Genomic DNA, 26,350 nt, shown 5'->3' with positions numbered 1-26,350 from the left:
GCTCTAAAAGCAGGAAGTGGACTATAGTGCAGGGACTTCTGGGTAAATACAACAAAACAGACCCGTGTTTTCAGAGGAGGTGAACAAGTTATTCAAAGGGTTTGATTTCTTCGACAGGACAGAGTGCGAGAGAGCTGCACCAGCTGAAAATGGAACAAATGTTGCAACTTTAGTCTTCAATCGAACTGAGTGCACCGGATTACCAGATGTGAAAACACCCAAAGCATACATACAAAATGAAGAATGAATAAAACAAAACGTATATGCATGTGTATGTACAGCAAGAAAATTTGAAAAAGAAGGCAGATTGTGGTAGTGCAAGTATGCTTATTTGGTTTCACAGTAGAGTAGTTCTGGCTGTAAAGTGTTTGTTGTGTTCATCAGAGAAACAGACTGGAGCGAGAGAAAAAAAAACTGTCTTTGTGAGAAAAAGTGGGTCTTATACTCACCTGCCCATCTGCCCTCCAACACTCCTTCATCCACTTCCCAACCACCAGCTGGAAGAAACATTCCGTGACCTGCAAGCTCCCCGACTTCATCATTTTGTCACCTGTGGATCGTTCGACTACCAAGATAATCGCTTACCTCTCCTGATCCGTGCCATCCCAGAATCCTCCCCAAAAACCAGAAGAACCCAAACAGTTCTTATCCACTGCATGTATTTGTAGTTGTTGATCGCACCAGGATCTTTCAAAAACTAATTATGACGAGTCCGAAGTTGAATGCGTTACCTGCCGACCTGTTTGTCCAATAAGGAATCTGTTGGGAGGGTCAAGCCTGTGATGTCCATCAGATGCTTCAACACCAAAGAGTCTCAGAATCACAGACTTCAGAATCTAGATCATTTACAGCAAAAGTCAAGCAACCTTTGACCTTTTGCATATAAATCCACTTAAATATTTATTGCACAAACCCATGCAATGAACATTGCACAGGTTTTCCATATTTTTTAGGGGAAGAAAAATGACTTGCATCCAGTAAATACATGTTTTAGGGGCTGTTTTGGACAGCAAAAGTAACCGGAGGTAAACCTGTTTCACACAAAAACATCCAAACAGAGAGACATTTACTTTGACTTGTCTCCTCTTGGAAATCTGTGAAAGATGCAGTTGTCTGAGTGTCGTGCAGAATTTTTGTACATTTCAGACAACAGAAGGCTTAGTTATTTGCTGAAGGCCAAATTTTTCTGCCTTACTAAGTGCTTTAGAAATTACTTACCAGCAAAGGCCGAGTAACCCTTAACCTTTGACATTTAAAAATTTAATGGTAAAGACCTGCTAGGTTTGTGTTGTTTGTTGGGGGCTGGAAGGGTTTTGTGTTGCTGTCGCAGGGCCAGTAGAGATTCCTCTAAGGTGTATTGGCAACACAACCCGTGTTGTGTGAAGAAAGCAGATTCTCTTATGACATCAAATCATCCGAGGGTTTGATCAGACTTCTATTAGCTTAAACTCATCTAAGCCACAGGGCGGACACACCTGCCTGAAACTTTTTAAGCTGCCAAAGCGCAGAATCTGATCAGTCTTCCAAGGATAAGATGTGACTTGCTTCAGGATTTCTGCATTCTTACTTTAACTCCAATTGGCTTTAATGTTCAGCCACTGTTTGTGCAGGACTGCTATGTTGCAAACTTATTGAGATGCCATTAATTTAGCAGTCTATTAGACTGTTACTCGCAGGCTGAAGCTGTTTTGCCTAGAGTCCAGTTCGTGATTGGGTAATTGAACTCAAAGAACAAACTCCGATCCACTTATAAACCCGGGTCTCGGTTCGGTTGACGTGAACTCTGGCACAGTTCGAATGCCTATGTGAATGCCAAACGGGCCGGAGACCGCCCCAAAAGCAGGAAGCGCGCTGCAGTGCAAGGCTTTCTGGGAAAATAAAAGCAATATGTCAATTCTGATGTGGTCCGAAAAAATACCTCATATGAGGGAATTTTTCAGCCATAATTCCAGAGCAAACATTTTCAGTCTGAAAGCAGGATTTCATGTCTTTCTTCTCAAAACTTGTAATGCCTGTATACAAAATTTCTGCTCTCTTTCAAATACTCAAACTTTTCTCCTCGTGCTCAAAATTTGTCTCTGCTCGGATCAAATCTCTGCTCACTCTGTCAAGTGGATGCAATCAACATTTTTCTGCCACATTACATCAAGTTTTTCAATATATTTTGGAAATTGCCACCTCTAAGCAAATTCATTTTCGGAATTTGAAGTTGCGCTAATGACAGTGCAGCTACTGTTTGCTCAGTTTATTTCCAGGAAGAAACAACACATGCTGCGTGGTTTGTGTGCATTGTGCAGTCTCGGAAGATTTCAACGACCTACTGGCACCCTTTGGCACACAAACCGCACTGAGCGGTGAGCAGCTCCAGTTGCGCTGTGTAAAACAAATGATGCCACATTTGGTTTGACACTTCACACCAAGCTTATGTTTTTGTGAAAACCCACCAGCTTTGGGCCTGGTCCCGGTGATCCGCAGCCTCGTGGACTTAACGACTACCGATGATGGGACTTCTGTTTCAGCCACAGAGCCCCGATTCTCCACAGCCACTACACTAATGTTTCCCATTAGCAGCGAGACACATGCACAGGTTTACCTGAGCTGCAGGGCCCCCTACCTGGCCCGTTTCTCTCCTCGAGAAAAGAACAAAGCTCTGAGATCCTCATTACATGCAGCAGTGAAGATTGGGCCCAGATGCTCACCCCCAAACCCTCTTTTACAGCCACATAAATTCATCAGAGTCCATTTGTTTGATCCTACTCGGGAGCAATATATGTCAGAGGATAGACAAAGTATATGTCTTTGAACTTTTTCACCCGCGATTTTGGTGTTTGGATACTTCCAGATTATTCGACTGGAGCCATTAGCAGGAAGTTTAACAGCCATTAAAATATAGTAAAACTAATAAACGTCCTAATCAGAACATTAAGGTGGGTGCTTGCTAATTGTTCCCCGTGAAATCGAGGGTAAGACAATGCAGCTTTGTGCAGCTTTTCCACAGCGTAGCAGTTCAGGGTAAGAATCGTTGTTGCCTTGAGGGGTGGTCCTCCTTTATTAAAGCCCCCTGCAGACAGGTTTTGCTCTCAACAAGCTTGTGGGCAGATGATATGGGACATGGCACCACACTGGCTTCCCAACGAATGCCAGGAAAGGCTGTGGAACAATTACTTTCCTATGGGGAGAGGGGGAAAACGCTATGCTGAGGTCTTTCTTTTCACTGACCCGATGTCATCTGCTTTAGCTTTAAGCTCCACAGCAAACTCACTCATGCAGCGCAACCAGCGGGTCAGCACTACTCAGACAGATGTGCATGTTTTATGTTTTTCTTCGAGCTACACAACGCTACAAAAATGAACCGATTAGCAATCCTCGCTAAATGTTTCAGGAAAAATAAAGAAAAACTAAGAGGAAAGCTAGTTTACCTCAAGATGGGCTCTTATGTTACCACGGACGGTGACATTTCCCGTATTCCCAAATACAAAACTTGACATGGATCTTTCTGCCCCTCATCTTCTTCTACAGCTCAGTGATTCTTTTTTTGTGTGTGGCCACATTCCATGTCCACATGCTTTGCTTTGAATGATTATTTTTTAATAAAATGCACCAAATATTTACAACAATGTATTTTAATTATACAGTTAGATGTTTGCCATTATTCAAACATAATTTAAATGCATTTTAAATATTATTTTATACTTTACGCACCGTTTTGGCAACACATGCTCAATTTCTTTGTGTCCGCAGTGCAGTGTAATTGACTTCCTCAAGAAGTTTAAACTATAAAATATAGATTTTTTGTTGTTTTTCTTCAATAAGTTGATTGACTGAACTAAACCTATCTTTAATATGCAACTGAATCTGTTGAAAGTATTTCTCTTATTTGATATTTTCTTCATATTATGCATGTCCCAGTACTGACTTTTGAATGTTTCCTGTTTGCCTTAAAACAGAGTAGAATTCCATAAAAGCCATTTAATGAAAGTGACATCAGTTGAATTTAACCATGGAAAACGAGGTAAGCTTCAACTGTCACTATCTCCTTACTTTCTCTCTTCTTGAATATATTAAATCTGAACGAGTAAACCTTAAAGTTCCACCCTGTTAAGATAGATTGCGGAAAATTTAAAAAGTAGAATTTAAAAAGCATTATATTCGATTTAGTCATTAAAGGTTTGTTATTCTGTTGAAGATTAGCCAGCTAAATGTTGACCACATAAAGAGGTGCAGGTAGATTAGTTAGAAAAGTTCCACCCTGTGAGGTTCATGGACCAAACATTGTGGAAATTAGTATGAAAAGTAACCATCTTAAGTGAAATGAAAATTTTAGAAGATGGAACAGTGTGGGAACGTAGTTTGAGGTATTAGCAGAAGTCTGTCTGTTTTCATATCACCTGTTTTTTGTCCAAAGAGAGCGAGGACAAATACTCGCCACATGCTGTGACATGAAAGAGGCAAGTAGGTTTACAGTTGACCAGTTGAGCAGGTCAACTCAGTGACCATTTTACCAGTTAGATGTCAACTGGTCAACTAAGTGGTCAGTTGGTTTAATCATCTTACCTGTACGTCGATGATGCTTGACGAACAACACTATTGAGCTCCCTGATACGAGCAAGCGGGAAGAAAAACAACCACCATGTGGTGAGGACTGTGATGAGGATTAAGTTTAAAGGAATTGTAAGACATGCTCCGCCATTAGCGTCGACCATCACTTCCGCAATGGTTCGCCTGTCAAAACACCGAGCACACTCTCCACTGTGCATGAGGGAAACTTGCAGTTCACACAGAAGATCGCTTACTATACATATGGAAACGTCAACGGCTACTGCAAAATGAATCAATACATAAAAATGAAAATCTGATTCGAGCATTAAGGCCTGCAGCATGAAGATAATTTCTACTAGTTGGACAAAAACAGTCTAAGTAGAATGCTTAGTTTCTTAGAGACTCATATAGGAACAAGGCTCCTTGTATCTAAGAGGTTAATAACAAGATGAAGTATAAATTTAGTTACTCCATTGAGATATTTACACTGTGTAATGATTTGGTTATTTTAGATGAGGAATTTGTCAAGAAACAATGTATTAGTAGAATGCTGCTTGTTACAAGAGTGACAAGAAAGATTACGTTAGTAAACAAATACCAATGTTATATTTTAACTGTTTGATTTATTAGTAGTTATTGCTAAGTAAGTCTAGGAAACAATGCAAAGGAAATTGAATTGTGGTTTGGATGTTTATAGGCCAGAGTTCCCACTCAGACCGGTCACTGGCTCGCCTGACTTCATGCATGCAGGAAGAACAACTCAGATGGCTGGATCCCACAGGTAACACACTGACCACAAAGAACCTCTCAGCACAAATGACAAACCTAAACTACCACATTAAGCACAAACAGTGTTTGCTGGTTCATGTGACTAACGCTTCAGTTAAATTGGGTAACTGAAAGTAGTGTTTTTACAGCCAGGGCGAGGCTATGGCCATGTTTAACTAAACCAGTTGTTGGGTAAGGTTAGGGAGAGGCTTTGGTTTTTGTGAAACGGCACGTTTGGACGGGATTAAAACTCCACTTGAATGAATTAAAGGCCAGCGTACCTGCCCATCCACCGCCTCCACCGCAACACGCTTCCTGTTCGCTCCGTCCTGCAACCGTAAAGTGGAACTCAAAGCTTTCTTTATATATATATATATACATATATTTATATATGTATATATATATATATATATATATATATATATATATATATATATATATATATATATATATATATATATATATAAAAATAGATATAAAAGGATTTTATTGCATTTTTTCTGGGGCGGAGGAAGGAGGGGTTTTGTCCCTTTTTATTTTAATTCTTCCTCCATTCCTCTGCACAGCTTAAAAACTGTTCCTCTTAGAGCAGGTCAGCTGTTTCCCCAGAACCGCTCTTTCGTAACAGCGCAGAGGGAAATCCAAAGAGCTGCTCTCAAACAGCAGCCTCATTTCAACTTTTAAAAAGGGAGCGGTGCGCCCTTTGATTACGTTTTCCCACTGAATTATTTTTACTCGCAAAACACGGCTCATTGACACAATTGCAGTCCTTTGCCTTATTTTAGGCTTCTCATTTTCTGGTTCATGGGGGTTGTTTTCTTTTTGCCAAGATCCCAGCCAACGTCAAACTGCATGGATTTTTTCTTCAGTGGAAACAGTGCACTTACCTGTCAGACAGCTTTTGTCCGCTTGATAATGTTTGTGTGTTTATTGTACGTTTTGGCAGGAGAAGAAAAAAGAAGAAAAAAAAAAACCCCTTTGCTTTCCGCCTTTGGTCTCTCCAGAGTGAGTTTAACAATTCAGCCTCCTGGTTTACTTTAATCAACAAATTCACTAAGCTCAGTAACACCCAAGTGAACAGCAAAGTAAAAGATGAAAAAAATATAAAACTAATAAGCTGCGAAAAAATAAATAAATAAATAAAACAATGAAAATATAGAACAAGAATGATGCAATGGTCCCAAAGTTCAAAGAACTGTGAAGGCAATAAAACCAGATTTATTTAGGAGGAAATTAGAAAGAAATCAGAATTCAAATAACTCAAGTTAGGGTGGACAAGAATATGTTGCTTAGTGCTCACAAAGCAAAACTAAAAAAACATTAAATAGTCCATAAAATGATCAATGGGGACATCACAGTCCACTATAAAAAAGGATGATATTGCCAAGGCATTAATGACACTTGTGCACTTCTAAGACCCTGTGACTATGATGGTATGAAATAATAAATACATGAATAAAGCTGCATCATTTAACCCGAGAACAATCCACACAGCAACTCAAAACCCTCACAAGTCAGCAAACCTGTTACAGTGTAGAAAGGTTATGGTTATTAATACCAAAGGTCGACTGAGAAGCAATCTAGGGAATTCTTTGTTATGGGATAAAAAAGTCACCAGAGACCCAAAGTGAAGGAGAAGAACGAGTGTCTCCGGTTTCAATGCTCTTTAGCCACCCAATAACAACTTCACCGTCACTTACTGTAATGTGAGAATGTTACACCACATTACAAAACAAAATGTTCTTCAGATGACAAAGCAGAATAGAAGGTATCGGCCCGGAGCGTTCGCACAGGAATACACATTACGGGACAATAGAACGTTTCTCACGATGCTGTTGCAGTTCCATCACACACAGCATTTACACTTTTGCTCATTTTCAACTGATCGTAAGATTCATTGTGCAGTCACCGTGAAAGGTTTTGCCTGAGACGAGTTTTTTGCTCTGCCAACTTTTCGTTTCCTCGTAGGTGTTAAGGTATTACAGGACGGATCGAAAGGACACCCAAAACCTTTTTGTCACAATTCAATGTTGAATGTTGTAAACTGAACCCTCCACACACCCCCGCCTCCGCCAATGAGTTATGGCATCAACACAGTTAACCTGCTGCCTCAGGTTAACTGAGAGAAAAATGAGGCATTTAGACGTATTTCCCGTTTGGACTCGGTGCGCCGGAGCTGTAGTTCAAGGCCAGTTTCCTCTCAGTTTGCCGACTCTTCCCTCTTTGGTTATTTGTGATCATCGTTTGAATTGTGATCAATGATTAAAATTTTGATTCTCTGTAGGAGCTAAAAAGACACCAGCCATGCAAACTAGACGAAGTGAAGATGTTCTAAAAAACCCGAGTGATCAATGCCTCTGATTCTAAATGAGTCACATTGATTATATGTTATCAGTGCCAGAGAATGAACGCTGAGTTTAGGGTGATGAAAAGTTTCAACCAACTAGACAAATGCTTCATTTATTAGGGGCAGAGGAGGGATCTTCCCTGACAACCGCACACTGTTTTCTGACCTCTGACCTCATCAACAAGGTATTTTTGTTGAATGTGTTTTTCCTTTTTTCCGACCAAAACCCAAAAGAGAGTTGTGTGTACAAATCCTACAGTTTCTGAAAACGCCAAACAACTATATGCGGTGAATCTGGAAAGTATTCACAGTACGTCTTTTTTTTTTTTTTTGCCACATTTTGTTACAATGCAGCTTTATTCCAAAATGTAGTAAAACAATCTGTCTACTACGTTGTACACACAAATACCCTATTACTAAGACAATGTGAAAAGATTTTTGGAAATTTATTAAAAATTAGCATGGTCTCCAGGCTTCCTAAGCCAAGATTCCCATTAGCATAAGTATTCACAGGCTTTACTTAATACTTTGTTGATCCACCTTTGTCAGCAATACTAGCCTCAAGATCATCTTGAATATGATGCTACAAACCCTGATAGCCAGCAGTGTCGACGGTCAATGGAGGATGGCAACAACAGAGGAGCTTGGAGACTGCAGGTCTGTGGCACTGGTGCTGGAACCTCGGTGACCAAAGGAATTAGTTTGACGGCGCAGCATGGAGACGGCTGACTGGGTATGCAGGTTGTCTGAAGGCCAGCTGGAGGGGAAGTCAGATGGCCACTGGTGGAAGGCAATGAATTCAGGTGACGACTATCCATAGAGGTGAAGGGATCCTCTAGAAGCCAACAGCGGAGGACGAATAGGATGGTGTTGAGGACGTCGGTGGAGGAACTCTTGAGACCAATGGAGGCGATGGTTGAGGAAGCCTGGAGACCATGTTGACTACTGAGGAATCTTGAAGGCCAACCAAGTGGAGAGTAGGTCTCCAGGTGTGGCCTAGAATCTGAGGACCCACAATGGAGCTCAGGAACCCTGGAGATGGGGAAGGCAATCCAGCAGCAGCTGAGCTGCTGAGCTGCAGCTGTTACTGGAAGCTGAGGAACGAGTCGTAGCGAGGGCTTGATAGGTCAGAGGTGGTTAAGTATTTTCTTCCGATTTAATCTAAGAGCTATATTTGAAACATTGTCCTGGCAGCTGGTGGCAGTTGTGGAAGGTGTAGTCAGGAATGGTATGCCGCTGATTAGTTGCTCAGCTCGCACAAAATTGAGGCCGGTAAAGTCTTGGCTATTGCTTCTGAGGTTTAGGAGGCGTTTTGTTTGGTACCTGGATGGTTAGCCACCCATCACCAGGGCAGGGCTCTATCCGACAGAGGAGAACAGGGGAGGAGAGCTGCACACAGCGCACTTCTGTGTCAAACTGCCTGCTATACATGCAGCGCGTTCACAATGAAAAAGGCACATCGTGTGTGTGTCTGGGACATGGGGGCGGAAAGAGGAGTGTTGTCAGGGAAAATTGCAAAAATTAGGGGCACCAGTAATATAGGCTTTTATATCCAGAAATGGACCTCACATTATACACTGAAAAAAATGGTCTTTTTTTATTTCCTAAAAGGGAACAATGACAGATGCTCTTGCACCACCTACTGTCTATCTGATACAAGACGTTGCAAATGGGAGAATCAGGAGGCAATGTGATTTTCAGGGATGATCAAGGTCTTCTGGCTCAAGACGATGAGCCAGAAGCCATATGCTGACTCAGACTTCCTAGTGCGGGGGTCCCCACGTCCAGGTCTTGAGGGCTGGTGTCCAGATACTTTTAGATCTGTCTCCAGTTCAACAAGCTTTAATCAAACAGCTGAATTACAACCTCAGTGCAGTCAAGCTCTCCAGAGTCCTAATAACGACCTGATTATTTGACTCAGCTGTGTAGAAGCGGAGACACGTCTCAATCCTGCGGGGCACCAGACCTCTGAGGAAGATTCTTGTTCTTGGATCTGTTATTATGATTGGAAATACAGACCTTTTGCACAAGTTTTACTTTCATATATTTTTTCATATATTTTTACAGCATAAGTCATCAATTTGTGCAATCCAATAAAGTTTGCACAAACCAGGCAACGCTGCCACTCGTTGCCTGGTTTCATACAGTGTGTCAATAAAACAATGATCTATTTGATTTTAAAAATCAAACAGAAAGGCTCAAACATCTGGATGCCCAGAGGTTTAAATGCCATGACCCTCTACAAAGTACGATGCCTGTTCCCTTACAGGACTGGCTTACTGCTGCCATCTGGTGGTAAAAAATGTAGTACTGTGCTAACGTAAAAGGCAGATCCATTGAACTGAAGTTTGCTTTCCTTGCTTTTATTGGAAGAGGAACATTGGCTTAAATAAGCCCACACTTCATACAAAAAGGAAACATTACATTTCTACTTCTGAATGCATTGCTTTCATTCACACTGTAGGTGCTGAGTTGGGGTTTCAAGACAGACGAAGAGAGAAGTTCATGCATGTGTCTCAACAGCTTATTGTGCTAACATGACCAATGGAGTCATTGCATTTTTGTGCAGCTATTGCCATCATACAGTATCGCATAAAACTTGCTTTTCAAGAGAGCAACAGTACAATTGTGCAACCTGAGAACCAATCTCTGCGGGAAAACGAAAAACAGATCTGTTAAAAGACACAAAATCAAATTATTTAAGAGATAAAAGGGACAGGAACGGGTTTTGTTGTTGATAAACCAGAGTTGAAAGTGCAAGCAGGTATTTGTAAAAGAGGGGATGAAAACAAATCGATGGGTCTGAGCTGCTTTGGCTCTACTTAAAAGGTGCCTTCATGTTTTAAGAGACGTAAATAAAGATGTTCTTATACAATAAAATACATGTTTGGTTATGACCATGCAGTTGCATTCTATGTCATTTGTGTAGCACTGAAGGGGTACACACCAGGACAGCTGATAAGACACATCTAACCCAGCAAGCTTAAAGGGAAAATCCACAAAAAACTCACATCGTGCTATATCCATAATTCTCAACAAAACATCCAGGTAGCATCAAAATGAACTATGACAGACATTATTCTCACTCGCAGATCTCTATAAGCCAGCTGGATGTTTATCATAGGTACGAGGGGACTAATGGTGGTCAACATAAACCCTGAAAACAAAGGAAAAAATATCAGAACAGAGGTTAGCAGATCAATTCCAAGCTTATTTCCAATTCAGCTACCATTTAAATTGGAGCCCGAGGAAAATGACACACTATATGGAAGGTTTGGTTCCATACCATAAAATCAGGTTTGTCTGACCATCAATAATTACACCCCAGATGTCTAAAAACGCCTTTTGACTACATACAACAACATTTTATTTATCCCCAATTTAAGACATCTGTCTAATAAGAACAATATTTCAAGATATCTTTAATTTTGGTTTGACGAGTCAAAATAACTTTCATAAAATCTCAAATGCTTTCACTGGATTCATGGTTTGAAAGGTCAGACATCCGTAAGGTAGCTGTAACATAATTATGATGAGTCAGAATTACATTTCTTAATTAATTTTGAATTAATTTAGAAAACACTCTTGTGGTGCCATTGAGCTGTCCAAAAAGGTGCCTGTAGAATTGTGGGTGTCTTGCACAAAGTTGGCAGAAAATACCATAACATAGCAAGGGTTCAGTGGTATTCAGTTCAGTTCAAAGATATTTACAGGATATGTGGAAAACACAACAAAAATTGTTAACTTGAAGACTGCTTCAGAAATCTGCCAAGAGTTTTCTATGTTCTCCCCCATGTAACACAATGCACTTAAAATGGCTATAAACAGAAAAATGTGCCTCTGTCACTATTTTATTTTTCATGAGATTATTGAAATGTCAAAACGCTACATAAAGCTGTTATTTTGACTGGAAAAAATGATAATTCAATATATCTGAATTAGAAAAGCTGTCCAATTAAAGACATCTCTGATTCATTTGGAAACATTTTAATTTTAACTAGTCAAAATTATAGTTATGTCTGTTTAAGATGTATTTTTGTCTTATTATTATTTGCTTTCAAAATATGTGGAATTTAAATTGTACTAGTCAAATCTATATGTCTAAAACTACATTTAACATATCTGGAATTATGTTGTCATTCAAAATATCTTTAATTTCAATTATGACTGGTCAGAACAAAAAGTGAGACAGCTTAAATACAGTTTTTGGACTGGTAATAATTTAATTGTTCATATCTGAAACATAAGTTTCAGATGTTAATCAATGAAAAAGATTGCTTTTAGTTATCTTGTATTAAAGCTCCTTTACAAATTAATGGTAAATCTACTGTGATATAAACTCATCAGAATGTAATTAGAGATGTCTCAAAAAGGTATTTTATCTAAAAAATAAAAAAAAATAAAAAGAAGATGATTAGCGATATGATTTAAAAATATGTCTGGTCACAAAAAGAATTTCAGATATCTGGAATCAAACAGATTTTATGTTAAAACGGCTTGCCATAACGGTGGGGGCATTTTGGAGTGAGGTTCACTTAAAAGGTTGTAAGCAGTTCATTTCTTACTGGCAGTAGATAACTCTTTTTGCATTCATTTACAATAAATCCACATTTGTTGGTCCTCGAAGGGGCAAAGGTCAAAACAGGTCCAGTCACTCCTCTGAGCAATGCCTTGAACATAGCCACACACAGAACCAGCCTTCTCCTAGATAAGCAGCTGACTTGTAAGCCATCTTAACCTAAGAGCTATTAAGACCCCAGACATGGCTCCCTTTCTGCTCTTGTGACATTACACACTTGTATAATGTGCTTTCTGGACCCACATATAACTGGAGTCAGTCACTGCAGAGTGGCAAACTTGGTTCCTCGGTGGCCCCTGTCGGCGGAGCGCTGATTCCCGTCATGGGAGGAAGGGGTAACTTGCTCGTCAAAGGTGGGCCTGGGAGTATGTGAAGAGGCTCGTTTGTGCTTGTGCAAGCGGCTTTTGGTGGGGAGCGGAGGAGATGTGCTCCCATAGGTCTTGGAGTTGTGGTGGGTGCCGCTGCATCTCCGAGAGAGCTCCAGGGAGGGGTCGGAGTTCAGAGCAGAGATGCTTTCTGGGTAAGGAAGAGCTGTCTGAGGTTTCCCCTGAGGACACGAGGTGGCCAGAAGAGGAGTGAGAGCCGCTGACTCCAGCAAACCTTTAGGTCCCTGCACGCACTGTGGAGGGGGATGGAAACAAAAGTTAAGAATGAAGGCAAAAGCCAGCAAATCTTAAAGGATAAAGAACATAGCAATAAATTAGTTTGCGGAAAACAGAGGCCTAATTTTAATATGGGCAGTTAGGTCTTTGTAGGACCAGTGTCAGATCTTGGTCCGCACTGCAAGGCTCTGTTGGTTTCTGGTGAGAGTTGGACTAAATTTGCCCTTTGTCACTGATTTTCTTCATAGGTTTTACGGACAGAATTTCTCGGTGCTGTGGGGATCCATTTTGGTGGTCTGAGGATTGTGTCTCTGCTCTTTTTTGATGATTTGGTTCTGTTGGCTTCATCAGGTCGTGACCTACAGCTTTCACTGGAGCGGTTCATAGCTAAATGTGAACTGATGAGGATCAGTGCCTCCAAATCCGAGGACATGGTCTTGGGTCAGATAAGGGCAGAGTACCTTCAGCAGGTCAGAGAAGGAGTAAGTATCTTGTGTTCTTGTTCACAAAAGAAGAAAAAATGGAGCGGAAGATTGAAAGATAGATTGCCACTGCCTCTGCAGTGATATGGGTGTTATACCGGCCTGACGTGGCAAATAGAGAGGAGAGTCAAAAGGCAAATCAATGGCTGACTGCCTGCTCTCATCTATGGTCAGCTTGATAAAAGGTGAGAAGCTTGAACATCCTGGAAGGACACAGAGTCGAGCCACTGCTTCTCTACATCAAGAGGAGCTGGTGGAGGTGGTTTGGCACCTGGCTAGGACACCTCTTGGACTCCATCCCTATAGAAGGAGTCCAAGAGCCAACCTAGGTTTCCTTCAGGTGGGCACATCCCAGTTGGAGGAGACCCAAAGGAAGACCCAGGACACTCTGAAGAGACTACGTTTCTCGGCATGCATGAAGGAGCTGGACCAAGTGACTGGAAAGAGGGAAGTTTGGATCTCTCTGCTTAGGCTGCTACATCCACAACCCGACCTCATATCGTATAAGTGGGTGGGCAAGAGGGTGGGCAGGGGGACAGGTAGACGGACGGATGGAAAGCCTGATATCACGCTCTTCTTGCATTGGAAATGGTTGTCTCAAAGAAAGTGTGCCAGAATGTCAAAATGAGAGCACAGAAAATCAAGGTGAAGGGTTCTTATGCAGGTAAGATGACTTAAGGATGTCCAAGAGTGTCCAGCAAGGTCCAAGAATAGAATAGAATAGAATAGCATTTATTGTCATTGAACAGGATTCAACGAAATTTCTATTGCAACTCCCGTGCAAAAAGTCAAAATATACAATATTAAATAAACAAACACACAATAATAATAATAATATATACAACTAAAATTAACTAAAGGCACTCAACCACACCAAAGAAGAAGCAGCAGGTCCAATTATGGTAAAGTGCAGATGATGTGACAGTGCAAGTGCAGAACAATATGGCTGTGTGGGGGGGGGGGGTGTATGTGAGGTTATGATATGTGTGGGAGGGGGCGGCAGGGAGTAATGGCTCTGACGGCTGTGGGGAAGAAACTGTTTCTCAGTCTGTTTTTTGTAGTCCGTATATTCCTGAACCGCTTGCCTGATGGCAGTGGCACAAACAGACTGTGGCCCGGGTGGCTGGAATCCATGGCTATGGATCTAGCTCTCTTCTTGACCCGGCCTATGTAAATAGAGTCCAGGTCTGGGAGGGCATCCCACAATGCCTTGTGCTGTTCTCACCACCCGTCAATTGTTTCCTCTCCAGTGCTGTGCAGCCACCATACCACACAGTCACGTTGAGGCAGAGGACGCTCTCGATCGTCGCCCTGTAAAAGTTCACGAGCAGCCGTGAAGAAGGTCCAGCCCGTCTCAGTTTCCTGAGGAAGAAGAGCCTTTGTTGTGCTTTCTTCACCAGGTGGGAGGTGTTTGTATTCCAGGAGAGGTCAGATGTGATGTGGAGGCCCAGGAACTTGATGCTGTCCACACGCTCCACCTCTTCTCCATCTATGAGAAGGGGAGTGTGATCCATCCTCCTGGACCTTCTGTAGTCCACAATGACCTCCTTGGTCTTCCCTGTGTTCAGCACCAAGTTATTGGCTGAACACCACTGAGTGAGCTGCTGAATCTCCTCTCTGTAGTGGGTCTCGTTGTTGTCTGAAATGAGACCTACTACTGTTGTGTCGTCCGCAAACTTGAGTGGGTCTCATTTCAGACAACAACGAGACTGTCTCCTAATGAGAAGTGTGCTGCATCTTGTCACCTGGGTAGAGCTTGGTGGTTGGGAGTGTATCTACATGCACATGGAGGCAGAAACTTTGAGGTAAAATTGGGCTTTTGTCTAGGCCCAAAAGCTCAATTTTGGTTTCATTTATCCAAAGCTGTTTGATAGATAAGATTTTGTCAGCGTAGCAAAAAAGCAAAACAGAAGAAACCTGTGAAGGGGCAAATACTTTTACAGTGCAACATGTGAAATGCTGAAGGGTCACGCTCCTATTCATGGCTCAAAGCAGTGCTGGTGGATTAGCATGCAGGGCAGCCGGGAAAACACAGAGAGACAGCAACAGGTATTAGATCAACATGCTTCCCCTCCCTCTGTCTGAACATGCTTACCATGCTCAAGTTTGGTCATTTCTGCTCTAAAAGCAGCTTATTAGCCAGCACAGGACACTGCAAAGTCCAGACATGACTCCTCCTGACGATGGAAATGGGATGCAGGCACAGAGACACACCACAGACACGACAGTGAGTTGGGGCGCAGCTGAAGACACACAAACCGGGTGTGGACCGAAGACCAGCTGCAAGGTGGAAATGTTTAGTCTGAAAGATGAGGAAAGACCAATGGAACAGGGAAGGGAGCATAGAAGGAATGTCTGGGGACTCACTTATAAAGGTGGAGTACAAACAAAATGGGGACTAAACCTGCTACAAAGGTTGTGATGTAAAATATCGGTCTGATGACATATCAAGCTTAAGTGAAAGTTAAGTGAAAGTTATTGGTATTGATATCCATGACATTGTATTCACTTGATATCGGATTAATACAAAAATATGCTACATCACACACTCCTACTGCATAGTCTAATAAGGCAAATGTTGAATAATTGCACTAGATTTTATTTAAGAACATCAAAATAAGAGAGTGAACTTTCTGGATTTGTATTTGTAAAAATGTTGAAAACCAGGTATGTTTTTTTCCTTCCACTTTATATGTTTTCTGTTTTGTTGGTTTATCACATAAACTCCCAATAAAATACATTATTTGTGGTTGTATTGTAGCACAAAGAAATGTGAAAATGCCTCTGGGATGTGAATACTTCTGCAAGCGACAGTACATTCACCCAAACACAACGGGAAAAAAACTGACGTCACAGCATGTGTTTCAGTGACATCGCATGAATCACATGTTAACTTACTCACATGTGCTTGTAATTGCATTTCTTCATAAATGGAAAAGCCCGCAATTACAGAATTGTGTTTTTTCTACTTTGACAAAGTTTCACAACCATCTGTAATGGGAGCAAAGCTACAGAAGGATTTTAAACAACCATCAGGAACAATGAAGTAAAGCAATTTCTGTGCATTTACTAAATGACAAACAGTACCTTTCTACGACGCAAGTCTGGCTGAAATACATCTAGCTGTCATTGATAATAAGACTGTGGAGAAACGTCAAGCCCACATCTAGTTGAAACCTCGATGAATACTGACTAGTGACAGCAGTTTGAATACAGTTTGAATCCTGTGGAGGAAGCTCCACAGGACACTGGAAGACAGACAGACAGGCAGACAGAGACCACTTTGGGACTACAGCAGGCAGCAAGGCTGCAGTTTTGGTTTGACTCGGGAGCGGGGAAAAGTCATGGAGGATTCCTGCAAGTCAAGGACCAGACGGAATGATCCTCCTACCACATTTATATCGCTTTTAGTGTTTGGATTGGACAGCTCCAAGTCCACGGCGCCCGTCCTGGCTGGCTCATCCGCGGGCAGGAAGCCTCGTCTGTCGATCAAGCTTCAAAACCAGAAAGAAGGAAGAAACAAATTAGGGTTAACTGCATTTTCCTCTTGGAGCCTCTTGTATCGTGGATGTTTACGTCCACTGTATGAAACTTTTTTAACCTCCTTGTCTGACATTTTATCAGACTAAACTTTCCCCCTTTTTAGTTGCCAGAGTAATGATGCAATATGAAGATTATTGGCTTATTACGGCGCCATTGAAGTCACTGTTGATTCGGGAAGCTGTGGCTCTCAAGACACTAAAATAATTGAAAAAGCCCTCATTGTTTGAAGAATTAAACACCAAATAATTAAAGATTGAGCTAATGCCACAGCACTGGTCTAATAATAACCTAATCTTACTTCATATTATGCTATGCAGATGATCAACAGGATTCTGCATCAAGTGGGGATTGCTCTACCACACTGTGTTGTCCATAGAAATACATTTAATTTGCTGGCTGACAGCTCAAGCTGCAAACAGCAAACTACTAAATGACCACATGAAAAGTATAAAACTAAGAATTATAGGGGTTTTTTAACCTCTCCAAATAATACCACTTTAGCAAATCCTGCATCCTGACGAGGATTTAATACAAATAATGTCTGTTCAACAATCTTTGAAGTTTTAGAGACTGACCTGGGTGGCATGGGCGCACAGAGAACTGAACAACAGTTAATAAAAATGTTTTTATGACTGTATGGGTTGGTTGCAGCTTCTCCACTCTTCCCCGACCAGGAGCCTTTGATCTGAAAAAATAAATAAATAAAAATACATAGTTACACACTAGTCATTTATTTTAAGAAAATATTATAATGGTTTCCATTATGTAACAACTACACCCACAGTTTCACATCCCACATCTGTGGGAGCTGTATGAGCTTTTGGCATCTCTGCTGCCAAAAATATATCCACCCGGTGTGGAGATCACAGGCTGTGGAAGTCCTGTTCACTAGGATTTTGTCTACACTTGAAACTGCAAAAGCCAATCACTGACAGATAGGGAGGAAGGTTGCAGAGAGTGATAAAAGAAGGGGTGCTGTGGCGGCGCAGGGGTTAAGCAACACCCGCATACGGAGGCCTTAGTCCTCGATGCGGACGTCACAGGTTCGAGTCCCAGCCTTCATCCCATCGCTCATTACCCACACTTCTGTCAATTTGCTAACATGTAAAATATTATAACCTTCAAGGAGAAACTAAATGCAGAACCCAAAAAGCAGAGGAATAATAGGAATAGAGTGAAAAATTAAAGACAAAAGGAAAAAAAAAACAGTAACAGACAATGTTAGTGACTGATTGAAGAGAAGAAAGGATTAGATGTAGTCAGTGGTGGGTACAATTTTTGTACTGAAGTCCAATTTTCGTGTATCTGTACTTTACTTAAGTAGATTTAATAATGTACACTTTCATTGAGTGTTGTTTACTGTTAGGGCATTGTCTTAATTGCTGTGCTTAATGGTGCAGACAGTTGTAGTTTCTGACATGGGCCCAGGGCGTTATCTTTATTGTGTGCCTAACATAGCATGAACTTCAGTTCATGCTATGTTCGGACAGGAGACAAGATGTTTCCATCCCTCAAATTATGATGCATAGAATCACATATCTAAGTCTAAACTGTCACAGAGGCAACAAAATAAAAACATGCTTTATCTGTGGCATTGTTCATTAAAATGGCACATTTCTGATGTATTAAAATTAAATACCATAGGTACACTTAATGGTATTGTATTAGCGATTAGATAATGCATTCAGCAAGTACTTTTACTTTTAATACTTGAGTATTTTTAAAGACAGTACTTGCTTACTTTTACTCAAGTAAAAATATTAATGTCGTACTTTTATATTTTTGTCTGTGTATTTGTACTTTCTCCACCACCGGATGTAGTACAGAAAACAAGAAAAAGAAGGACAGGAGAAAGGAAGGGAAGACAGGTCGGCCACAAGAGAGGGATGAAAGAAAAAAAGAATGAAGGAAATTCAGGACATAACAAACAGAGGAGTAAAGAAAGTAAGCGTGGTCACAATTTAGACCAAAGGGATGTGGAAAAACAAATGGAAACGCAAAGATCTTTTCCTATTTATCCAAACATGGAACACACTCAAATCAAATGTGTAGCAACCACAGTCTTACATTTATTATTATTTTTGTTATATTTACATTTGCACTTGTCCAACTTTCATCCCATCACATTGAGCAGTAGCACATACTCTGATGTTTAGAGTACTTACATCTTCATTGGTGGTCAGATTGGAAGCAACAAGGTAGGTATGGAAGCCCGAGAGGCCCAAGATAGACCAGACTGAGAAGAAGCATATAGCCAACTCTACTGCAGTAAATGAGTGGGTCAAGGGAAACATCATCTCGGTTCAAATGATTCCTCTGAGGAGTTTCTTTTACTTTGACACATGGTGTATTACAACACAACGTTCAGAAAAAAGTGTTACTTGCACTATAAATGCCGTAACTGATTTACTTATTGAAGTTGGTCATGAGTTAACATTATTTCAGATTCTGAGTCATAAAAGATGAAACTACTCCAACGTAGGAATCAGACGATTTAACACAGCCTTCTCCAGCTTCACTGACTTATCATCAGTTTACTCAGCGTGAAACAGATGGCAGGGAAAATGAAACCCCATGAAAGGATATCTGCCAGGACTCTGCTGAAGGGCAAACATCAGGCCTTTTCCTCCTTTGGCCCCTAAAACAAAAAGCACAAACTATTGTATTCACAGACCTGATAGTGGAAAATAATCCTGAGCCTCAACTCGTTTCCACGCCCAGGAGGCAACGCACTTTTAACACATAACACAGAAAAGAATATAAAAATGGCCCTTTTAACCCTCTGGTGGTCTCTGGGTTTGCGGGCTCCTGGGCCCAGATGTTTTTTGTGTATAGCATACATGTTGCCAACAGATGGTCTAAGCATAAGCCCTGGGAGAAAATGTTGAAACAAATCCCCTTAAATGTTAAGATTCTGGGGAATTGTGTGAATGCAAACAGACAACATTCAGACAGGACATGAACAAACCCAACATGAGCCTGAATTACAGTACATTCTTTGGGTGGAGCCAAAGGCTTTAGGGGCCCCTGAGTTCCTGGTAAGTTCAGTAACCCATCCCTGCTTTTAACTAGTCTCTTCACTGCCTGACTTACTGCTCTTACCATGTGTTCACAACTAGAGCTATAAAACCGCCAGAAGTAATTCACTTTTAATTAATTAGAAGTTAATTAAATTTTTATTTAATGGAGGCGACATGAGATGAACCAGGAACATTAATGAAACTACTAATGGCATCAATGGGTGTTTGTATCCCATACAATGTTAGCTTTTCAAAGATGGCCAATGCGACTGCAGGATGTCTTTTAGTTGCATTTGCAACCTTTTCAAGAAATTGGAGCGGTACATTAAAAATTCTGACAGGGTTCATTTTAGCTCCTAAGAGCTGTTGTTAATGAGAAGCTTGTTGCGATCATGAGCTGAAATTGAAGGGTTGGAAGGAGTAGGGTCTTCTTAAAGAGACAGAGCCCCAATTCTCAAATTACAAAGTCATATTTCTTTTCACATAATGATTGATATATAAAGCAATCAAGTGACTGAAGGTAACAGTTAATTGATTGTGCTATCAAACGCCACTATATATCTAGAACATACATGACACCACTCCTTCAAAAACCCTAAATCATGCACAGATATAAGCATTTTGTTACAGTTCTTACAGTTTATGGCTGGGCCATTGCTAGTGCAGGATTCACATCTTCCCCATTCTAGGTAAATATGATCTACTGTATGATGGAAAGTGAATCGTGTCATTTGGTGCCAGTGTGAAACCAGAGTCAGGTAGTGTACATGGGATTCCAGATGGCTGAAGAAAGAAAAAGTCACTTACTCAAAGCCAGATGTGTGGTCACACAACCGAAGATAAACGCCGTCAGGAAAGACAGGGACACGATGAAGGTGTAGAAGAACCGGTAGTTGCGCTTCCCGACACAGTTCCCCACCCAAGGACAGTGATGGTCAAAACGCTCTGCGAGTTCAGAAAAATCTGATGAGATTTGACTGGAAGAGTGCGAGAGCAGCCCACATCAACCTTCCAGAACATGCTGTCTGTTAACGGAACATGTGGAGCCGTGCTCACTCCAACAGTGAACCCTCTTTCATTATTGGTATCGAGTGAGTGTATCCACAGCTCACCCACACAGTTGTCACACAGGCTGCAGTGGGACGTGCGAGGGGGACGGAACATCTTGCAGGTGAAGCAGTACTTGAGCTTGATCACCTGCTGGTTGATGAGGACCTCCTTGGTGCGCGGCGGAGGCCGATAGCTGCTGTTCCCCGTGTCATCTATGGAGAGAGGCATTGCTTTTTTTTTTTGTTTTTTTTTTAACATGATTCTCTTTGATGCCCCAACTCACATCAGCTGGCCTTGCACATCTGATCAGAAATCTTCCTGGACATAAGTACTGATACACATACAAAAAGTTCTTGGTCCTTGTCACCTCATGGTTCTTTTCCTCTAGAACAGGGTGTCCAGACTTTCTGTCACATGGGCCAAAATCGACACCCCAATAGTACAAAACTAAAATCAAGCAAATACAATTGTCTGATTATGTTTGTTTGTTGTTGTTGTTTAATTTTTTGTAAGAGATGTTATTCATCATAGATCCAAAACCTAAAAAGTTTTTTGCCCTTTATTCCAAGAAAAACAATCTAGTTTTCAAGTTGTTTTGGTGCTTGATTGGACAAAGTTATTCTGTTATAAGAGCAGAATTTGAGTCACTTTCTTTCACAAAGCTTGATATACTTAGCCAAGTTTGATAAAACAAATAAAAGCTGATTTGATTGTGGCAAAGTCAGATGTGGTTCTACTTATTATAAATCTGGGTAATAAAAAGACAGATACTTTATTTCTGTAATTAACATTTTCCATTAAGTGGCTGAGGGTCTGGTGACGTCGTGTTTCCAGTCGGACTCGGTTCGCTTGAACTCCAGTGAAGTCGGTTCTAAAAAATGACCATAATGAAAAACAGCTCATGCTTTTGCAAAGAACTTTATACAACTGGATTTTTCTTATTCGTTACTAGTAAAGTGCCTTGACTTTACCATAGTTATGAATTGGCACTATCCAGTCCTTCAGGAAGTTGCAATGTTGCAAAACTCATTCATCATTGACAAATCTTTTGTGGACTTGCAATTTTTATTAATTTTATTGCAACTTTTCTGCAAATACGACCCATCACCCTCATGTTTTCTGTTTTCCCTTCTTTTCTGACCAATCACAGAGGAGATTGGTAAGACCAATCTTGGCTCCAGGGATTAACCACTCCCCGGAACCCCCCATTAATTTAACTTCTTGTTTCATGACGTCTCTTTGAAAATCGAACCTGTGAGATGAATGCATGTGGGATGCTAAAATGGTTATATTTAGTATAGTAATATTCATCCTTTTTATTTTTTGCAAACATATGTTCTGTGTTTGCAAAAATGATATGTTCTGTTTGATTTGCTTCTACCCCGTTAACCTGAATGATCGATATAAAATTCTTTTTTTGCACTTTGACCCTTCTTCAGAACCTGATTTTATCCGTATGTAGATGCCATTTCTATTACAAGAACTTGTAAATGGTATTTGCACTTTAAACATTAACCATGGAAAGATTCTGTCTTTTTTGGGAAGGTTGGGTGTAACAGTTTTGTCAGATCCATTTTAAGGCAAAAATAAAGTATTAAAAAAAATGCAACTTTGACCAAAACTTTTGTAAAAAGGTGCCACAAACTCAGTCATTATGCCCTGGAGGAACTGACTATGTAATGAATAGAGTAAATGTTTCCCACTTGTGGCGTAATCTTAAAATAACTTGAACAAAAGAAGCACAGTTGAATAAGATAGCCATCTTATGTCACTGCTGGCTGAACAGGACTGCTGGGTCCTGTGTAGGAGGCTCCGAGGAGCACAAGAACAGAACCTAGGGTGTTTTTAGACAACAACCACTGGAGAACTGCTAACACATGTGAAGAGCACAGAGCAAAGAAACCGGAAGGAAGAGGGCTGAATAATTTAACATTGCAACTAAACAGCTGTATGAAGTTGACTTGACATTTACGACGCCTTAGGAAGCCACTTAAAAGCCCTTGTGCCAAACGTCCTCCGTATTTAACATCATAAACTGTTAATCTAAAGGCGGCGATGTGTCAAGAGGACGCTAAAGATCCAAGACATGTTTCTTACCAATCTGCCTCTCTATGTCTGCGGCTTCCTCTGGAGTGGCTCGAGGCAGGATGCCGGGGTCGGTGAAACTGGTCTGGAGCAGCGTGATGAGCACAAACACAAACAGGGCTCCTCCGATAGCAGGTATACATCTGGTCAGGTGTTTGACCAGGAACGGGCAGCTTTTACAATCAGACACACACACAGAGAGAGAAAGAGCAAGAGGAGGAATTACAAAGAGACCGACTTTAACCAGAGCTGGAAACAGATCAGCACTGTGACTCACAGACGACCTGCTCTCATTTAATGACTCGAGCTTTTAATTACCATCTGAAGCCCTGTGAGACAGAACACACTTCCCACCATGTGGTCGCAGAAAGGACAGCAGCTTTTGTCAGTGATTGTAGTTTTATTTTTGTCATCGGATTGCTTAGAGTTGTTTTGCAACACTTGTATCAGCCAGTAGAAGCATCATCATTTGAAGGGAAGAAGCAGGAAGCATGCTATCTCTGGATGCAGTGTCACGTTGGCAGAAAAAAAATGAAGGACCTCTCATATTTCAGGAATTTTGAGTGGTTTAATAATTCAAAATGACTCAAATTTAAAAAGTGTAAATCATGAGAGATGGTTTCAGACTTCTTTAAATTTGTTGTTCTTTGGTGTATTTTTTTTTCACTAACAAATGCACACTGTCAATAAATACATAATGAATTATGAAATTTGATTGGCGGGACAGTCAAAATCAAAAGTCTTGGAAAAGCACATTAAAGAAAAACAGATTATTCTGCTTTCTATGTGTTTGGGTTGATGACATCACAAGAGGCATATGAGCTAATGGATAAATACAATGTACGATCAGGACTGTCTGTCGTGATACCAATTTTTGTTTGTTGATGAATCGTTCCCGAAGTTATTGCTTCTGAAACAATAATTCTGTTGTTTTTAGACCATTTTCACGAGTTATGTAGATAACGGCATAATATTGCAAATTCGCTGAACTTTTATCTTGTTTAAAAACACGTAACACTGAAACTGGAAGACATCTTAAATATCCAAAATAAAACACGACATGCAGCCAAAAGCGATGCATAAAAACAACATCAGAACCACACACAACCAAAACCATAAATAAAATGGATCATGAAGTCTCAAAAACGATTCATCATCAGAATGGAAATGATCAGGCTTATTTTAATTTAACATGAAATGAATTGGCTAATCGATTCAGTGTTTATTATGACAGGCTTATGAAAGATGAGTGACTTTTGATTATCGGTGTAACGACACCCAGAACTCGCTGGACAAGACACAATATTGACATACTGACAAGACAAGATGTGACGAGATTTTAACATGACCTCTTAGAAAACTTCCAAGAGATAACATAAAACAACCAGTACATTAACTTGAGCGAATCCCTGAAGGTTTTAGGTTTGACGTAGTGCAAATAAGGTTCTCAAACCTGGAGGAAAAGGTCTGTCTTTGAATATTAAACACATGTCTAATATTCTAATGGCACTAAGTCAGCCTCTTGCACTAATTTATTGCGTTAGGCAGGGGCACAATTTTGAATTTTGAGGTGTATGCGGACATTACATTATTGGAAATCATTTTTACACCATCGTCTTGGCGCCCCCTGTAGGGCAGCGCCCCTATTTGCATGTAGTGCATGTCCTTTTTTGTTTTTTTTTGTTGTTTTTCTGGCATCAGGATACTTTTGTCTTGCAGCAAAAGTGAGTCTTGAATATGTATATTTCTTGATCAGTCGATCAATTTGACCACATATTGCTAATATTTTTTGAATTTCACAAATTATATTAAACTTGTAAGCACGACCAAAAGCAATGTCTGAAAATTACAATTTATGATTTACACGTCACACAGGACAGATGAGAACCAATTATTCTGATCAGTGTTTGCAGTTTGGTGAAATGTGCATCCTCTGAAGACTTTCCGTTGTATTTTCCGAGTTTTCTGAGCAATTTTCTGAAACACGTTTTATTGCTGTTCAGTCTCCCTGAAAGCCATGCAATGTTTTTACTTATGAACGCAACAATTTCCTGCAGCTTTATGGAAAACAAACAAAAATAAATCCTTTGGTTAAAAACTTGTAAAGAAAAAAAATAGATCAAAATAACTCCTCGTGCGATGTCACCACAGGAAAGGGCAAGTGAATGATCTTATTGAAACAAACTAAATTATGATAATGAAATGCGCTCTTTAGACGAGGAATTCATTTGACCAAACTTCAGTCGTTTTAAATATAAGGAACACAACTCACTCAAATATAAAAAATAAACCGCTGGTGACCAGGATGAGGCCCAGAGTGAGGGGAAAGACCCCGCTCTGACGGGCCATCATAATCCGTCCATCGCAGAAGAAGCGGTTCTTCCCGGGGAAAACTTCCCACTTTCTCCTGGGTGTCCTCGGCTCCTTCCTCCCGTCATCGCCGACAGCCTGGTGTCGGTGAGGAGGGGGGTTGTGGGTCGGTGCAGGCAGCGCCTTCGGGTCGATCTGCTGATACTCACGGCTCTTCATGGTTTCTAAAACAGCGTGGGCGCTCTGTCCCGATTAGGGCACCGAGCGACAACATCACCGGATCCCGACCACTCTCCTGAGGCGGACGGCCGCCGCGAGCGTCGTCATTCCACGGACAGAACAAGCGAGTGAAACCTCTCTGCGGGTGGTCAATAAATAAGCGTGTGACTCCGGACCGCAGATAATGTCATGTTTAACCTCCATGCCGCTTCATTAACGACTCTTTTCCGTTTGCAGGAAGACTGAGCCCCAGCTAGAGCGATAATCCACTGCCCATCGTTAGCTTAGCTCCTCCACTCAGCGGCGCAGCCAGTTCATCCAGCTGTGTCCCGACTGACTGAACATCGTGAGCAGCATCCGCGCTGCTAGCTGCCCTGCCCGGTTTCCCACACACTTTAACCTGCAGCACTTCTTGATCTCGACGTCCTTGTGTATATAGACAACACTTAGCATGAAACCATAAGTTGCTCTCAATTCTTTCCAGTAAAACCTCGAAACCTTTTTTTTAATAACCTAATGGCATAACGGTGGGAATTGCGGCTCGTTTCCGAGAGCCATATCACGTGACTCGGCTCTTCTAAAAGAACTGCTTCGCCAAACGAGTCTTCGTGCTCGAACGATTCTGCATCTATGAGGGGCTAACATACAGTATTTTGCAGCGTCGTTATGAGTCAGCTGATAACTAAGTAGAGTCCCGTCTTTGTTTAATTTAATCTCAGTTTAAGCAATCTGTTTGGTGAAGCCATCGAAAAAACACCGGTGAACAAAACCAAATCAATATTGAACGGAGTCTCTTCCAAAAACTG

At 41.0% G+C, this 26,350-nt stretch overlaps 1 protein-coding gene across 3 annotated transcripts; it reads right to left on the bottom strand.

Moving 5' to 3' along the window:
- Positions 1-9,996: 9,996 nt before the first annotated feature.
- LOC129376339 (palmitoyltransferase ZDHHC18-B-like) lies at positions 9,997-26,161 on the bottom strand. Of its 3 annotated transcripts, XM_055055950.1 has the most exons (10): positions 25,288-26,161; positions 23,028-23,188; positions 20,993-21,142; positions 20,688-20,825; positions 19,447-19,498; positions 19,026-19,128; positions 17,436-17,545; positions 16,709-16,811; positions 15,413-15,597; positions 12,767-12,852 (listed from the first exon to the last, which is right to left on the bottom strand). In XM_055055950.1, the coding sequence occupies exons 1-9, from the start codon at positions 25,542-25,544 to the stop codon at positions 15,439-15,441; spliced, it is 1,233 nt and encodes a 410-aa protein (XP_054911925.1). In that variant the 5' UTR covers positions 25,545-26,161; the 3' UTR covers positions 12,767-12,852; positions 15,413-15,438. The 3 variants fall into 3 exon arrangements, with proteins under 3 accessions (XP_054911923.1, XP_054911925.1, XP_054911924.1); XM_055055948.1 differs by lacking the exon at positions 15,413-15,597 and having other exon boundaries at positions 9,997-12,852; XM_055055949.1 differs by lacking the exon at positions 12,767-12,852 and having other exon boundaries at positions 14,620-15,597.
- Positions 26,162-26,350: the final 189 nt, after the last annotated feature.

Source organism: Poeciliopsis prolifica, unplaced genomic scaffold (assembly GCF_027474105.1).
Source record: "Poeciliopsis prolifica strain line A6 unplaced genomic scaffold, Auburn_PproV2 SCAFFOLD043, whole genome shotgun sequence".
Lineage (NCBI taxonomy): Eukaryota > Metazoa > Chordata > Actinopteri > Cyprinodontiformes > Poeciliidae > Poeciliopsis > Poeciliopsis prolifica.
Note: the sequence above shows the minus strand (reverse complement) of the source record. Positions and strands in the feature narration are given on the sequence as shown.

What these genes read in the sequence shown, in the direction of transcription:
- LOC129376339 (XM_055055948.1), bottom strand. Translation starts at nt 25,544, where the DNA reads ATGAAGAGCCGTGAGTATCAGCAGATCGACCCGAAGGCGCTGCCTGCA. An exon ending in CCTGTGTGACAACTGTGTGG is followed by an intron (nt 20,826 to 20,992) that starts GTGAGCTGTGGA and finishes CTGAACTCGCAG; the next exon opens with AGCGTTTTGACCATCACTGT. An exon ending in ATCTGACCACCAATGAAGAT is followed by an intron (nt 17,546 to 19,025) that starts GTAAGTACTCTA and finishes TTATTTTTTCAG; the next exon opens with ATCAAAGGCTCCTGGTCGGG.